General features: G+C 41.2%; 1 protein-coding gene across 1 annotated transcript; it reads right to left on the bottom strand.

Moving 5' to 3' along the window:
• Positions 1-14,569: 14,569 nt before the first annotated feature.
• On the bottom strand, positions 14,570-15,698 carry LOC103697907. The gene is made up of 2 exons (XM_026801417.2): positions 15,202-15,698; positions 14,570-14,812 (listed from the first exon to the last, which is right to left on the bottom strand). Exons 1-2 carry the CDS (start codon positions 15,593-15,595, stop codon positions 14,733-14,735), a joined length of 474 nt encoding a protein of 157 aa, XP_026657218.2. The 5' UTR covers positions 15,596-15,698; the 3' UTR covers positions 14,570-14,732.
• Positions 15,699-16,800: the final 1,102 nt, after the last annotated feature.

Genomic DNA, 16,800 nt, shown 5'->3' with positions numbered 1-16,800 from the left:
TCCTTCCTTTCTATTTTCCTTTAGCCTTCTAAAATCACTTCTAATCCTTTTGTCCTAAAGAAGACCACCTTGTCTTGGCTTAGGACACACTAGAAGCAATGCTAGAAAGAAAGAAACTAATGTAAGAAAGAAAGAAAAGAGGAGTGGGGTGGAATTGGAATGATGAAACCCATGGAGTGCTAACCTATTTATAATAGGTGTAGGGATGCATCTCTAAGGGATGCATGTTGGGAACCCGCCCATGCCGCTGATATTTCAAAAATTTCAGATGGCAACGGAATCGGCATGCACGGGTTCGACGTTCATCGCATGAACGCTTGTTTCGAGACCTTTCATAATTAGGTAAGAATTAAAACTTTTAGAACTAATAGGAAGATCAAATATTCACCTTGCACGGGTAGATGATCACCGCGAATCTGAATTCGTGGTTTTGGAAGAGGGTTCGTTTGAAGCCGTTCAAACGTCCGGCCTCTACGGGTATCCACACGAAGTAGAGAACCGATCAAAGCTTTCTTGTCTTCCCGGGGTGCTAGCTCCCTTGCAAAGACTCCTTTGATGGCTGATCTCTTCTCTTTCTTTCAACTCTTGAAAGTGCTTGAGAGGAGGAAGAAGAAGAAGGAACTCAAGGAAGAAGAATACAGCTTCTGCAGCCTTCTTTCTTTTCCCTGTGTTGGAAGAAGGATTGGAGGAAGAGGAAGACGCCAACGCTTGGACCTTGCTCTTCCTTTGCTTGCGGCTGAACCAAGAGAGGAGAGGGGAGGGTGGCGGCAGCAAGAGGAGGATGAAAAGCTCTCTTAGGGCGCCGGCCTCTAGTCCTCTTTAAAAAGGGATTGGAGCTCCTAACTTTTAGGAGTTCCAATGACAACCTACCAAATAAGAAGGGGGCGCCGGCCCTAGCTCCTCTCTTCTTGTCGCCCCAAGCATTTGGAGAGGGGCTGATGCCCCTCTTAGTTGGTTAACCTAATCCTCTTCCAAAGAGGATTAGGTGCCTCTTTCATGGTTTCATCCTAATCTAATTAGGATTGGCCAAATTGGGTTCAATCTATGCTAGTCCTAATCCAATTAGGACTTGAATGAACCATGACTCAATTGAACTCTTCAATCCTAATCCAATTAGGAGTCATGTTGATTCATTAGATTAATAATTAATTTAGACTTAAGGAATCCTAATCCAATTAGGATTTGTTTAATTTTAGTCCTAATCTAATTAGGACTCTATTTGAATCCGAAGTCCTAATCCTATTAGGATTTCTAGGAATCCTACTCCAAGTAGGAATCCAATTTTAATTCAAAACTCCTAATCTCATTAGGATTGAGGAATCCTATTCCAAGTAGGAATCCCAGTCCTAATCCAATTAGAACTCTAGGTATCCTACCCGAAGTAGGATTCTTGTTTCAAGTCCAATTAATTAATTTCCTTTGTTCTTCTTCAGCTTCTTATCAATCAAATTGATTTCTTGTGATTCCTAATTACGATTTTAACCATCGGATCGGCCAATACTTCTAGTGTGTGTGACCCCATAGGTTCTATTCTGACTGGTAGTGAGATATATTGTGATCTCTATCACTATATCATTGAAAACTCCTTTCAATGGGTTGGAACGATTCCAACTCAACTCATTAGGGTTTATCGATCATCAAGATAATCCCTATGAGTCCCACCATCCACCAGTGACACCTAGCAGCATGTAGTGGCTACCCAGCAGAATAGAATGATGAACCTCTAGGTGCAGTTAAACATGTGATACAGTCCTACTATCGTGGATCCCTACAGGACGGAGGTCATGGACAACTCGTCAAACCCCATCGTCTGTCATATGTCAAGATTTATTCGACTCGAGTTCGATAGTGAAAAACTCTTTCTCCACTGTGCATACTGCCCCGGCCGAGGTCTTACGAACTCAGTCTTATAAATCACATAGGATCTCTCCTTATCTATCAAGGTCGATAGATTCCATATAGGTGCATACCCTACTCCTACAGTGAACTTACTGCAGCCAATCTACACTGCATGGACCCATATGGCTAGAGACCATGTATGTGTGCAGTCAAACTACAATAACCTCACTGTGAGTAGCCGAAGCACCGCAGGTCAAAGGACCAGTCACACTACTGCAACATCAAGCAAGTCACTGACGAGTGGATAGACATCCAAGTGACTTCTTGTATTGGTCACGCTCAGTACCCTTGTTCTCTAACAAGCACCTGCACTATCACTTCAGTGTCCCTACACTGTGGACTCAAGTCTCGTCCATCCAGAAGGAGAGTGATCTGTGCACTGATCGGATCGATCACCGTCCTCGTGATGATCCTTTGATCAGGAGCATTTAGAAATTAATCACCAATGATACATGGCTCAAATTCTCAACTCTTGAGAATATGTATCATCATCTTATTAATTTCTTGGACGATTCATAGACACATAAACAATATGAATGAAAAAGATGCCTTTTATTTATTCAATAATAAATAGTCAAGTACAAAATTATGTCCCTAGAATCAACAATGTGTCAGCCAAATTGGCTTCTAGGGCATACATCTAACAATCTCCCACTTGCACTAAAGCCAATTGGTCATATATCTTAGGCCCATCTTCTCATGGTGGGCTTCAGTCTTTTGCTGACTCAGCTGCTTAGTGAACGGGTCTGCCACGTTATCCGCGGAGTCTACTCTCTGCACCTCTACATATTTCTTCTCCACATAGTCGCGTATGAGGTGAAAGCGCCGCTCTATATGCTTAGACTTCTGATGAGACCTTGGCTCCTTAGCAAGGGCTATGGCGCCATTATTATCGCAGTAGAGTGTTATGGCATCTGATGTCATCACATCCAACTCTGCAATGAATTTCTTGAACCAGAAGCCTTCCTTAGCAGCTTCAGAGGCGGCGATGTATTCGGCTTCCATAGTAGAATCAGCAATGATCGGTTGTTTAGAACTCTTCCAATTTACCGCACCACCATTGCACAAGAACACATATCCAGATGTTGACTTCCTGTCATCGACATCAGTCATGAAGTCTGAATCTGTGTACCCTTCTACCTTTAACTCTGATGATCCTCCAAAAACCAAGAATAAATCTTTAGTTCTTCTCAAGTACTTAAGAATATTCTTCACAGCTGTCCAGTGTTCTTCACCTGGATTCGACTGATATCTGCTTGTGACACTCACAGCAAGAGCTATATCAGGTCGTGTACATAACATGGCATACATGAGGCTTCCTATTGCCGATGCATAAGAAATCTTGCTCATGCGTTGAATTTCCTCAGATGTGTTGGGGAACATCTTCTTGGAGAGATGAATTCCATGCCTTAGGGGTAAGAGACCCCTCTTGGAGTTTTCCATGCTGAACCTCTTCAGCACCTCCTCTATGTACATTTTCTGTGACAGGCCAAGCATCCTTTTAGATCTATCTCTATAGACCTTTATTCCCAAAATATAGGATGCTTCCCCAAGGTCTTTCATGGAGAATTCTTTTGACAACCAGACCTTGACCGAGGTTAGCATGGGAATATCATTCCCAATCAGGAGAATGTCATCTACGTACAGTACGAGAAAAACGACAGCACTCCCACTAACCTTTTTATAAACACATGGTTCCTCCTCGTTTTTGATGAAATCAAACGTTTTGATTGCATCATCGAAACGAGTGTTCCAACTCCGAGAGGCTTGCTTTAGTCCATAGATGGACCTTTGCAGCTTGCAGACCTTGTGATCTCCATCACTGGAAGTGAAACCCAAAGGCTGTTTCATATAGATATCTTCATCAAGATATCCATTCAGGAAAGCAGTTTTCACATCCATCTGCCAGATTTCATAATCATGAAATGCTGCAATGGCAAGCAATGTTCGGATGGATTTTAGCATGGCTACAGGTGAAAAGGTCTCCTGATAGTCAATGCCTTCGCGCTGACTATACCCTTTCGCCACAAGCCTTGCCTTATAGGTCTCTACCTCTCCATCCGAACCTATCTTCCTTTTGTAGATCCATTTGCATCCAATAGGTACAATACCTTCTGATGGATCTACTAAGGTCCAGACTTGGTTGGAATGCATGGAGTCTATCTCTGACTTCATAGCTTCCAGCCATTTCTCGGAATCGATATCAGATATCGCCTCGTTGTAGGTTTTGGGATCCTGTATGTGATCCCTATCTCCCACTAGGAACATTTCCTCAGTATCCTCTTCAAGTATACCTAAGTATCTATCGGGAGGATGGGAGACTCTACTAGATCTACGAGGTGGTTGAGGGACATCGTGTACTGGCTCCTTATGAATAGGTTCTTTAGGATCCATGACTCGTTGCTTTTCAGAGACTTTCTCTTCAAGCTCAATTTTCCTCCCACTGCCTCTATCAAGGATAAACTGATTTTCCAAGAAGATGGCATGACGGCTCACAAACACATTGTGATCCTCTGAGACGTAAAAATTGTATCCTAATGACTCTTTAGGATATCCTATAAAACGAGCACTTATGGTCCTAGCCTCTAACTTGTCCGCCTGTAGTCGCTTGACGTGGGCCGGACATCCCCAAATCTTGAGATGACCCAGACTTGGTTTCTTACCATGCCATATCTCATACGGTGTGGTAGGAACGGATTTAGAGGGAACTCTATTCAATAAATAAATCGCTGTGAGTAAGGCATCTCCCCAAAGGAACATAGGTAAATCAGTGAAGCTCATCATGGACCTGACCATATCCAATAGGGTCCGATTTCTCCTCTCTGACACCTCGTTGAGTTGAGGTGTACCCGGAGGTGTCCATTGTGAGACTATGCCGTTTTCTTTGAGATAGTCCCGGAATTTCCCACTAAGGTATTCTCCTCCCCGATCTGATCGAAGAGCCTTAAGAGGTTTTCCAGTTTGTTTTTCTACTATTTTTGAACTCTTTGAACTTTTCAAAGGATTCAGACTTGTGTCTCATAAGATACACATACCCATACCGTGAATAATTATCGGTAAAGGTAATGAAGTAAGAATAACGTCCCCTGGCTAGCACATCGAATGGGCCACATACATCTGTATGTACTAGGGTAAGTATTTCAGTGGTCCTCTCCCCATGTCCTACAAAGGGCAGTCTAGCCATTTTTCCTTGAAGACAGGACTCGCAAACTGGATATGACTCGGAAATCAATGAGCCTAAGAGCCCATCTTTATCCATTTTGTTCATTCTATCTTCTCCAATATGGCCAAGTCTGAGGTGCCACAAATATCTTTGGTTTATCTCATCTCTGGATCTTTTGGATCCTTTGGCACTCACATCTTGCTCGGTAACATTCACAGATACATCCATATGTAAATGATAGAGACTGTCAATCATAAAACCACGTGCGACTATTTTATTTCTCAAATAAATAGAACAGCAGTCTTTGTCAAATGTAAAAACATGACCTTCCTGTGCTAGACATGAAACAGAAATCAAATTTCTGCTAGCAACAGGTACATAATAGCAGTCTCTAAGTATTAAACTAAATCCAGACGGTAGTCGCAGATGGTAGGTGCCCACAGCCACAGCAGCAACTTTTGCCCCGTTGCCAACCCGAAGGGTTACCGCACCTTCTGCCAGCCTTCTACTTTCCTTTAGACCCTGCATGGTAGTGCACAAATGAGCACTAGAACCAGAATCTATAACCCAACTGGAAGTAGAAGAAACCGTTAGATTAGTTTCAATTATGAGCAAGTCTATACCTTCTGAAGGTGTGTCACCTTTCTTGTTCTTCAGGCTCTCGAGGTATGAAGGACAGTTTCTCTTCCAGTGGCCTTCGACATTGCAGTGGAAACATTTTCCTTTGTCGTTAGCCTTTTTCTTTTGAACTTCCTTCTTTGGCTTCTTGTCTTTCTTCTGCTTCTTTGTAGGCTTCCTTTTCTTCCAAGTAGACTTTCTCTTGGAACCAGAAGTCAACTCAGCAGCGAGGACATTGCCCCTTGAACCTTTCAAGGCTCCCTCAGCAGTTACCAACATGTTGATTAGTTCAGTCTTAGTGCATTCAATCTTATTCATGTGGTAGTTTACTATAAACTGACCAAATGAATCAGGAAGTGACTGTAGGATCAAATCCACTTGCAATTCCTTGTGCATGTCCATACCGAGCTTCTCAAGCTCCTCTAGGTCCTTGATCATGGTCAGACCGTGATCATGGACAGACTGCCCTTCGCGCATCTTCGCTTTGAAAAGCCTCTTGGACACTTCAAAACGAGCTGTGCGACTCTGCTCACCACACAACTCTTGTAGGTGTGCCAGTATGTCCCTAGCAGTCTTTATATTTTCATGCTGGCATTGGAGTTCATTAGACATAGATGCCATCATATAGCATTTTACTCTAATGTCATCATCCAACCACTTTTTATGCATCTCACGCTGAACATCAGTGGGACGTGCTGGTAATGTGGGGATATCTGAATCGAGTATATAGCCTATCTTCTCACAGTCCAAAACTATTTTGAGATTTCTAAGCCAGTCCTTGTAATTGGTTCCAGTCAGTCGGTTGGTCTCAAGAATACGGGTCAAAGGGTTTGAAGCCGACATTGTATCTGCAGAGAGTAAAGATTCTAGTTAGACTCTTGTACTTGATCCTAATCTATCCTAAGGTCTTTTAGAACAAATATGACTCCCACTATTTTTTCGAATTCCTCACACTCCCCTGGTAGGAAAACGGAAATCCCACACGACTAGGATTTCTAGTGGGTACTGCGGTCCCACCAATTCACATGCCACCTCACCTAACAGTTATTGGTGACATATAGATGGATGAGTGTACAACTCTTGTACAATGCTTCTCAAGCATGTTGCAGTGCAACTTGGTCTCTAAGCCATGAAGACCTCACCTAACAGTTATTGGTCTCATTTCTTAGTTAAGTCAGACCCACTGTATAACCGTAGGAATAAAGTTGTCATTGGGTCCTCACCTAACAGTTATTGGTGCCCAACCCCACCTTTACCCTACAACATCTCATGTCTATAGAGAGGTCCAGCCCCCCAATGCAACTTGACCACTGTATCCAGCCGAGACAAGTCAACATCAGAAAGGCCTTAGCAGCTCTACTACAGTGGAAGACCTATTGACTTAATATTGGTTAATCAGGTCTTAGTGTTTGCAACTTGAGCCTTTCATAAGAGGTAATCGAACAATTGGCCAGGTAAGCAGGTGGGAGGCTCCCTTACTCAGAGAGTAAGGTCCTAATTAAGTAACCACCTTTCATGCTTTCCTAGACACCAATTAGATCAATTAATCTAATATGACTTGCTCATGTCGGTTCACTCTCGACTTGATTGAGGAGGTTTTGATTTAGGTCTCAATTGGGTTTGCTACATCACATGTAGACCTATCTACCCGACTCTCATTCACATCACATGCAAACGGCGCATTGCAGGCAGTTATAATCGCGGCAATAATTAAAGCTAAACTTTAACTAGGTGATGATCATGGATTCTAATTAGGTCGTATTACAAGCACATGCACATCAATCGATCAAGTGGTCTTCAACTCTTGAATTGGATCCAAGCTTCCTTGATTCGATCCTTGATCAACTCTTGATCCCATCGCCATCAACCGCTTAGACCCCTGTTCATCTCATGCATCGTCTTCGACTTGATCGTTGATGTACATCACATCACAGAAATACAACCAGATGTAAAATAAAAATAAAAATAATTTACATCTCCTTTTAGGAGGCACGCAGGCCTCTCAAAACATCAAATAAGATGCATGCAAGCATCTGAAAAATTACATGACATCGCAGATCACATCGCAGGTCATTACATTTGATACCAAAAGGGGTTGAATCCTATGATCATCACTGTATGCTACAATTATAATTTTCAGATCTGAAACTTAACTGATTATATCATGACATAGGTCGCTGATCATGCTAATCATGATTCTAAACTTTGTAATCCCATTAACAATGCAATTAGAATCATCTTTTTATCACATAAAAATCAGCATGTAAAAATCAGCACTCCTGAAAAAATCTGCATGCAGAATTTTTCAGCATGCATGATCATTTAATTTTCAGATCTAATATGCCTTTAGATATTTAATTCTTACCTTAATCTACGAAGCCTAGGCTCTGATACCACTGTTGGGAACCCGCCCATGCCGCTGATATTTCAAAAATTTCAGATGGCAGCGGAATCGGCATGCACGGGTTCGACGTTCATCGCATGAACGCTTGTTTCGAGACCTTTCGTAATTAGGTAAGAATTAAAACTTTTAGAACTAATAGGAAGATCAAATCTTCACCTTGCACGGGTAGATGATCACCGCGAATCTGAATTCGTGGTTTTGGAAGAGGGTTCGTTTGAAGCCGTTCAAACGTCCGGCCTCTACGGGTATCCACACGAAGTAGAGAACCGATCAAAGCTTTCTTGTCTTCCCGGGGTGCTAGCTCCCTTGCAAAGACTCCTTTGATGGCTGATCTCTTCTCTTTCTTTCAACTCTTGAAAGTGCTTGAGAGGAGGAAGAAGAAGAAGGAACTCAAGGAAGAAGAACACAGCTTCTGCAGCCTTCTTTCTTTTCCCTGTGTTGGAAGAAGGATTGGAGGAAGAGGAAGACGCCAACGCTTGGACCTTGCTCTTCCTTTGCTTGCGGCTGAACCAAGAGAGGAGAGGGGAGGGTGGCGGCAGCAAGAGGAGGATGAAAAGCTCTCTTAGGGCGCCGGCCTCTAGTCCTCTTTAAAAAGGGATTGGAGCTCCTAACTTTTAGGAGTTCCAATGACAACCTACCAAATAAGAAGGGGGCGCCGGCCCTAGCTCCTCTCTTCTTGTCGCCCCAAGCATTTGGAGAGGGGCTGATGCCCCTCTTAGTTGGTTAACCTAATCCTCTTCCAAAGAGGATTAGGTGCCTCTCTCATGGTTTCATCCTAATCTAATTAGGATTGGCCAAATTGGGTTCAATCTATGCTAGTCCTAATCCAATTAGGACTTGAATGAACCATGACTCAATTGAACTCTTCAATCCTAATCCAATTAGGAGTCATGTTGATTCATTAGATTAATAATTAATTTAGACTTAAGGAATCCTAATCCAATTAGGATTTGTTTAATTTTAGTCCTAATCTAATTAGGACTCTATTTGAATCCGAAGTCCTAATCCTATTAGGATTTCTAGGAATCCTACTCCAAGTAGGAATCCAATTTTAATTCAAAACTCCTAATCTCATTAGGATTGAGGAATCCTATTCCAAGTAGGAATCCCAGTCCTAATCCAATTAGAACTCTAGGTATCCTACCCGAAGTAGGATTCTTGTTTCAAGTCCAATTAATTAATTCCCTTTGTTCTTCTTCAACTTCTTATCAATCAAATTGATTTCTTGTGATTCCTAATCACGATTTCAACCATCGGATCGGTCAATACTTCTAGTGTGTGTGACCCCATAGGTTCTATTCTGACTGGTAGTGAGATATATTGTGATCTCTATCACTATATCATTGAAAACTCCTTTCAATGGGTTGGAACGATTCCAACTCAACTCATTAGGGTTTATCGATCATCAAGATAATCCCTATGAGTCCCACCATCCACCAGTGACACCTAGCAGCATGTAGTGGCTACCCAGCAGAATAGAATGATGAACCTCTAGGTGCAGTTAAACATGTGATACAGTCCTACTATCGTGGATCCCTACAGGACGGAGGTCATGGACAACTCGTCAAACCCCATCGTCTGTCATATGTCAAGATTTATTCGACTCGAGTTCGATAGTGAAAAACTCTTTCTCCACTGTGCATACTGCCCCGGCCGAGGTCTTACGAACTCAGTCTTATAAATCACATAGGATCTCTCCTTATCTATCAAGGTCGATAGATTCCATATAGGTGCATACCCTACTCCTACAGTGAACTTACTGCAGCCAATCTACACTGCATGGACCCATATGGCTAGAGACCATGTATGTGTGCAGTCAAACTACAATAACCTCACTGTGAGTAGCCGAAGCACCGCAGGTCAAAGGACCAGTCACACTACTGCAACATCAAGCAAGTCACTGACGAGTGGATAGACATCCAAGTGACTTCTTGTATTGGTCACGCTCAGTACCCTTGTTCTCTAACAAGCACCTGCACTATCACTTCAGTGTCCCTACACTGTGGACTCAAGTCTCGTCCATCCAGAAGGAGAGTGATCTGTGCACTGATCGGATCGATCACCGTCCTCGTGATGATCCTTTGATCAGGAGCATTTAGAAATTAATCACCAATGATACATGGCTCAAATTCTCAACTCTTGAGAATATGTATCATCATCTTATTAATTTTTTGGACGATTCATAGACACATAAACAATATGAATGAAAAAGATGCCTTTTATTTATTCAATAATAAATAGTCAAGTACAAAATTATGTCCCTAGAATCAACAATGTGTCAGCCAAATTGGCTTCTAGGGCATACATCTAACAATGCATCCCATCCACACATCCTCTCATGAAAGGGCATCATCTAAAGGGCCATATCAAATAAGAGGAGGTGCAGATCAAGTGAGGAGGTGTATCAAATGATATGTCCTTTCATGTGGTGCCATATTTTGACCAAGTCAACATCACATGCTAATCACATGTCCATCACGCCTCACCTCTTGATCTTTCATGATGATGATCCAAGGGCTCCAATGCAAGGCGCCATTCACTTGACCCATTATGTCTTCATCCAATGGTGGGATTAAGATCCAATGGTCAATTATGGTAGCCATCCTCTAACCCAATCCAATTGGGTTAAACCAACTCTCCATTATGTCTTCATCCAACGGTAGATCAAGATCTAACGGTCTAGATTGAATGATTTATTAAATCTAATCCAATTAGACTCAAACCAAGCCAATTAGGTGCCAACTCTTGGCTAACCCATATTAGAATATGATCTAATGAAATTAGATCAATTAAGAATCAGATTCGAATCCAATTCGAATCAGATTCGAATCCAATTCGAATCAGATTCGAATCCAATTCGAATCAGATTCGAATCCAATTCGAATTAGGAGCTAAGGTTTGCAACACCTGCTAGGATGTTTATCTTGCAAAATGATCTAATCCAATTAGACCCTTGATAAGTTTTCTTGTGTGTGACCCATTGGGTTCCATACTTAGCCAGCAATAGGTGTGAGTGCGAGTTGACCCAACTTGATTAGAACTCTTCTAATCGATTTAAGTCCAAACTGCGCGAACCCAAACTTAACAATTAGAATCCTTTCTAATTGGTGATCGAATTAACTCTTTAATTTGATCAAACCTATAAAACAAGATTGACGTCTAGCAACGTGTCATGTCTACCCGGAAAATATGGAATTTGGTGGAAATACCAAAAATACCCTTCAGTGGCAAGTTACCATGCAATTCAATCCTTTAATCAAACTGCATCCCAAAAATGCATATGAGTATGAATATATGTCAAACTCAATTTCATATTCATATTTTTCTCAATCTTTTAATGATAATTCAAATAATGAAACATTAGAAACTCTTTCTAATTTTCATTCTACTTTGATCAAAGGTTTCCTGAATTATCATATGATTAGAATAAATAGGATGCTATCTTCTCTTACTAGAAGTGATTAATTCCTTATTGACCTACTCATAATCTTCGTACACAATTCACCATATCCAGAAGACCTCGTACATAACTTATTGTCATGAATGAGTGTAAACCAAAATATGGGTTCATGTGCACAAGATACCATGGTGATCTCAGGTCATAGGATCAGTTGCACAACTCCCACTAAGAGAATCATCTTTTGACATGTAAGTAAGACTTCATAAGATTTCTCTTTGTAGGTCAATTCAGTGAACTCATTCCTCTAATGAGCACCCACATCTTTGTATTAGTGTCTCCACACAAATGATTGTGAGATCAATCATCCTCTGCATCGAGCATACATAAGACATGCCAGTCTTTCCGGTAATCATTGATCTCCGACTCAATGTACCAATGACTGGGAATATTTAAGATTAGGATTTTAGGATTTTAAGTCTCACTAGTATGATCTCATCATAGTCTTAAAACCATTGCCCTAATCTAAGGAGTTTATCATAAACATAATCAACAGCATATGATAAAACATAACGCCTTTATTCATATTTAAATGTCATGTACATGATTTGGACAAATCAAAAGAAAAAACCTTTCGCAATACATATTGCGATTGGCTTGTAGGGCATCTACTCTTTCAGTTGCTAACCGGAAGAAGGACGGGGAGAGACCAGCAAGGCTCCATACACTCGCTACCCTTCGGAACTGAAACAAAGCATGATCCATCGACTTCATTCTCCATTGAAAGTATCCATCCTAAAAAGCACCAATATGTGGATAATAAGCAAAAATCTCGATCTCATCTATAGAAAATTGCTCTTCTCGATTAAAAAAAGTCCAAGACCAACACCATATACTCTAGATTTGTGCCATTAATCAAGAGCTGCATCATCTTATCATGCAAAATATTAGCCTCTCAATCCAACAATGATAACTACCTGCGCACCTTCTTCCCATATAAAATGGAACTTCGGGATAGAACTTATCTTTTTTATGCTTTCAATCTCCTCTAGCTAATATTTTCCGTTCAAAAATAGGCTCATGGAGACATCCCATACCTACAATAACGTCTTCGCACAATGATCCATAAAGGCATATCATCCTCCACAAACTCCTTCGGTATTGACAAAATCTTGCCAGCCTAGGTATTCCAGTTTGCCCTCTTCAAACCTAATTTGGTAATTCTCTGTTATACCCACACCACTTACCAAAATTTGTACCTTCAAAGATAGGATTCCATACATTATATCCAAAATATAACTGGAGTGTTAAGCATATGTATAAATGAAAAACTGTCTTTGTTTCTCCTTGGCCATGACAGAACTAAATATACAAAAATTACACTCCAAAAAATCCACTTATAGGTGCACATCACTCGACCACACACTAAACGCATCTAGCTCTAACAACAATTTGTTGTGGATCAGTTTGGATTCATGTCATATTTGAACAATAGAATGTATGCCAAATTGACCAAGATCACACCATCAAGTTGTTAAAACCACAACATACAAAGAAGATAGAGAACTTGGAGATATAAGAGGCATGAGTTTGCGAGAAGAGTATAAAAGATCATCGATAAAAAATTCTTTACAAAAGAGGCACTAAGGAGACTCTTTTCATAAAATGTTGATATCTGAGCCGAAGTCAGATTATCAAATATATTCATCATCATGGTCGTCATCATCATCATTGTCATCTAGAGGGATAAATTTGAAACCATAATTGATGGGCAGTGCTACGTCAAGCGAGACATAACTTTAGAACTCAGAAAACTAAAGTTTCACTCATACTTGTAAATAAAGGAGGAAAAGTAACAGAAGTATAATGTCCGTTCGATTAATGTATGGTTATTGCATTCTAGCAATAACAAGCACTTTGACATCCTTTATATTAAAAATTATGTTGTCTGTCTAAAAAAGGATCCAGTATAAATGAAATCTTTAACTACACTCATCATTAATCTTGCAAATCTGGAACTTTACTAGAAATTGATTATAAATATAAGATAAATGTTTGCAATGACATTTTTCTAGATGTGTGCAACGTTGCTCTTTCACATGTGAGAGTAAGAAATGAAAAAGGATGTCTTGTTTGAATTATCATGAGTTTGGAAAAAATATAGGACCAAGGGTCCTTAAACATAAAAATATAGTAACTACATCGCCTAGAAGAAACTTTGGATGATTTATTTGATGAAATTTAAAATGTTAACTAGACTAGTTAGCTATGAAAATTGATATGGAATACATGGACCTGTTAGAGAACATTTCCCATCTGATCTTCTGCTCATTTTTGCCGTACAATATAATTTTGTTTCAAAAATAAAAGCTAGGGTATCATAACATAAGTTAGTTACTTTAATATGTGCATCAGTTTCTCACTCAAGCCATCATCTCACTTTTGCTATTAACCTGAGTATTATATCCATCTTAAACTGCTTCCGATAACAAAAGTGTCATGAAGAGGACACCCGAGTATTATACCTATATCTAGGTTACCGCTACTTTTGTTGGTGGGTGAAAAGAATTTTGCAGGCTACATATATACTCCCTCAATCTCCTAACACATTACCCTCATAACCTATGCATCATGTTATAACACTTTTTACAAAATATCGAGCGTTATCTTAATCCACAGGTTATGCACAAGCAATAAGAAGAGAGATCTTTAATCACATATTTACGTGTTAAAACTGGTTAGATGTAGCCAAGGTAGAGGCATGAGTGTAAGGAATATTATAACCTTTGTCAATTTAGAGTCCACATTAAGTCACAAAGAGCACGTAATGCTAACTGATCATGGCTTAGCCTAAGCTAACACATACCCTCCTTTGTACCGAGGAGACCATGGCAGTGAATTATGAGTCGATCTTCTCCGTTTTGAACTGGAGAAATGGCGGAGAACCAGCCTTTTCCTGTCCAGATATGAAGTGGAGAGGATCCAAACTAGTGACATATTGCTGTCAACAGTGTTGCGGAGGTCATGAGTTGTGGGATTTGTGCTCCAGATTAGAAAAATTGGCATGCATTCACACACGCAGCATGTGAACAGAAGAGAAGAATAAGAGCCAGAGAATCAGAAGCAAGATAAATGGTAACCGAAGTCAGTCGGTCAATCAGGAATATTTTACATATTCATATATTCATATGGAAGGCCAAAAAAGGTCTCATTGCATGCTCTCTCTCTCTCTCTCTGGATGCCAGCCGAATTCAGTAACGTTGACGGACAGAGCACGCAACGACCTGGGCCCACTGCTTCAATCTCGCCTTCACCGCCTCCGGGCTCTCCCCTTCACCACCACGCAAATATTAAAGCAATAAATAAAATACCACGCATTCACTAATTTTAATTATTATAAGAAATTTATAAAATTTTTATGGAGTCAGAAGTCATCACAAGTTGACGGCATAAGGGGGGAAAAATACTAAATTCTATGAACGGGTCAAGACGGAAGGCTGTTGAAGCCGCCATCTTGATCACACGGCTTGTGTGGCACAGACCGCCATCCCTCGAGGAATTTCTATGGGTCAACCCGGAAAGACCGCGCCGGCGCCGGCGCCGGTAATCTCTCCGGGTTGGGCTTTCTGATCCTACGGTGGAGCATCCATCATCGGATCGAGGCGGATTTTATTTCTAATGTCATTAAAATAAAAGGAAAGTGGGGAGAGGGATTAATACCTGGAGAGAATATAGGGAGGGAGCAATCCATCGGCGATCCATCATCGGCGGAGGAAGAAGAGGAGGAATCTAGCGGCGTGGATTGGGCGACGGAGTCGCAGTAGCTCCGGTGGACGGCGTAGTAGAGATCGAGGGCGGGGAAGGTCTCGGAGAGCCTCCGGGTGAGGGCGGCGGTGCGGCCCCCCGTGGCGGGGGGGTCGAAGATCTCGAAGCCGAAGCCGAGATCGATGCATCCGCGGAGCTCGTCGAGGTCATCGTCGGTGACGCTCCGCTCCGGCCGGCCCCGGCGGCCGCGGTGGAGGCCTTTCCGCCGGAGCCAAGCCTCGTCGCGCTCGGTGTCCGGCGACCAGGAGTGCTGCTTGAGGAGGCCCAGACCGGGCTTGGGGTCGGTCATGGCGGACAGATCCCCCTCCTCCCTGGCCCTGGCCGCTCCCGTGCGGGGAGGGCGGGAGAAGATGGGGGACGGGGACTTCTATGGTTAATTCTATGCGGTGTTAGAGGGCGGAGGTGGGGTTTTAAGGGGGTGGTGGGTGGCCGGGTGGGGGCAACGAGTGGGGTCCCTGTGGGCCCGGCTGGGGGGGGGTGCTGGTGCCCTGTTTGGTCCGCGTCATGATACCCTGTCGGCCTGCATAGTTTTAATTTGTTTCTTTCTAGAAAGAAAAAGAGCAATAATTGAATATTTAGAGGCAAGGGCAGAGAATTATTGGCTTGACGGTAGCTTTCCCTCGACGTTGGTATCTAATTTTGAACTTGTTTCTGGACACCTCATTGGAACATGTTCGATGCGTGGGTTCCTGGAAAGAGGAGAGGGTATTCTGTCTGAACAAGCTCTAGTTTGTTTTAGCTTTCAGAATAAAATGCACATAATAGATTAAAATAGAATGTGCCTGATCGAGGATGATAATGATGGCAATTCATTACATTCTGTCATTGGGTATAATGCAAATGGGAAGATGAGTTTTCATGATAATGGATGCATTATTAATTGACATATTAATAATCATATGTTTTTCTATTTTATTAATTATTTTTATTATTTGAATTGATACATAGGCATCCCACTTCTTTACGGGGTGTGTATTAGAAAAATTGTGTACTTGTTACCAAAAAAAAAACAAAAGTGTTTACTATAAAAAATGTTTTGATTGAGCTGTTTTAATTGCAGTATTATGAGGTATTCAGTTCTAGCGACAGAAGTCTTCTGCTCCTCTTTGGGCCTATTCTGCTCCTCTTTGGGCCTATTCTTGCGAGATAAAGAACTTACCCGCAAATCCGTATCTTTTTGAATAAATATTTGTCAGGCAACATTTACATGAAAAAATAATTTATTTGTATTATTTTATGTATTGAAAGATGGCTCCAGTATTTATTATTCTTGTTCTTTTGTATTACTACTATTTAGAATAAGTTGCTAAGATCGATCTATATTTCCATAATACTCTTTATATATGTGTGTGCGCGCGCATATAAATATATATATATATATATATATATATATGATATATTTATAATAATATTTATATTATATACATAAGAATAATATTATAAATTATAATATTGTTGTCGTCAATTCCAGAATGCCAACAAGGACCGCCTCCG

The sequence above is a fragment of the Phoenix dactylifera genome, unplaced genomic scaffold (genome assembly GCF_009389715.1).
Source record: "Phoenix dactylifera cultivar Barhee BC4 unplaced genomic scaffold, palm_55x_up_171113_PBpolish2nd_filt_p 002472F, whole genome shotgun sequence".
Taxonomy (NCBI): Eukaryota; Viridiplantae; Streptophyta; class Magnoliopsida; order Arecales; family Arecaceae; genus Phoenix; species Phoenix dactylifera.
This window is presented reverse-complemented; position numbering and strand designations above follow the sequence as displayed.

Coding starts and splice junctions, on each gene's coding strand:
- LOC103697907 (XM_026801417.2), bottom strand. CDS start 15,595: ATGACCGACCCCAAGCCCGGTCTGGGCCTCCTCAAGCAGCACTCCTGG. Junction 14,813..15,201: donor CCTCCCTATATTCTCTCCAG/GTATTAATCCCT, acceptor GTGGTGGTGAAG/GGGAGAGCCCGGAGGCGGTG.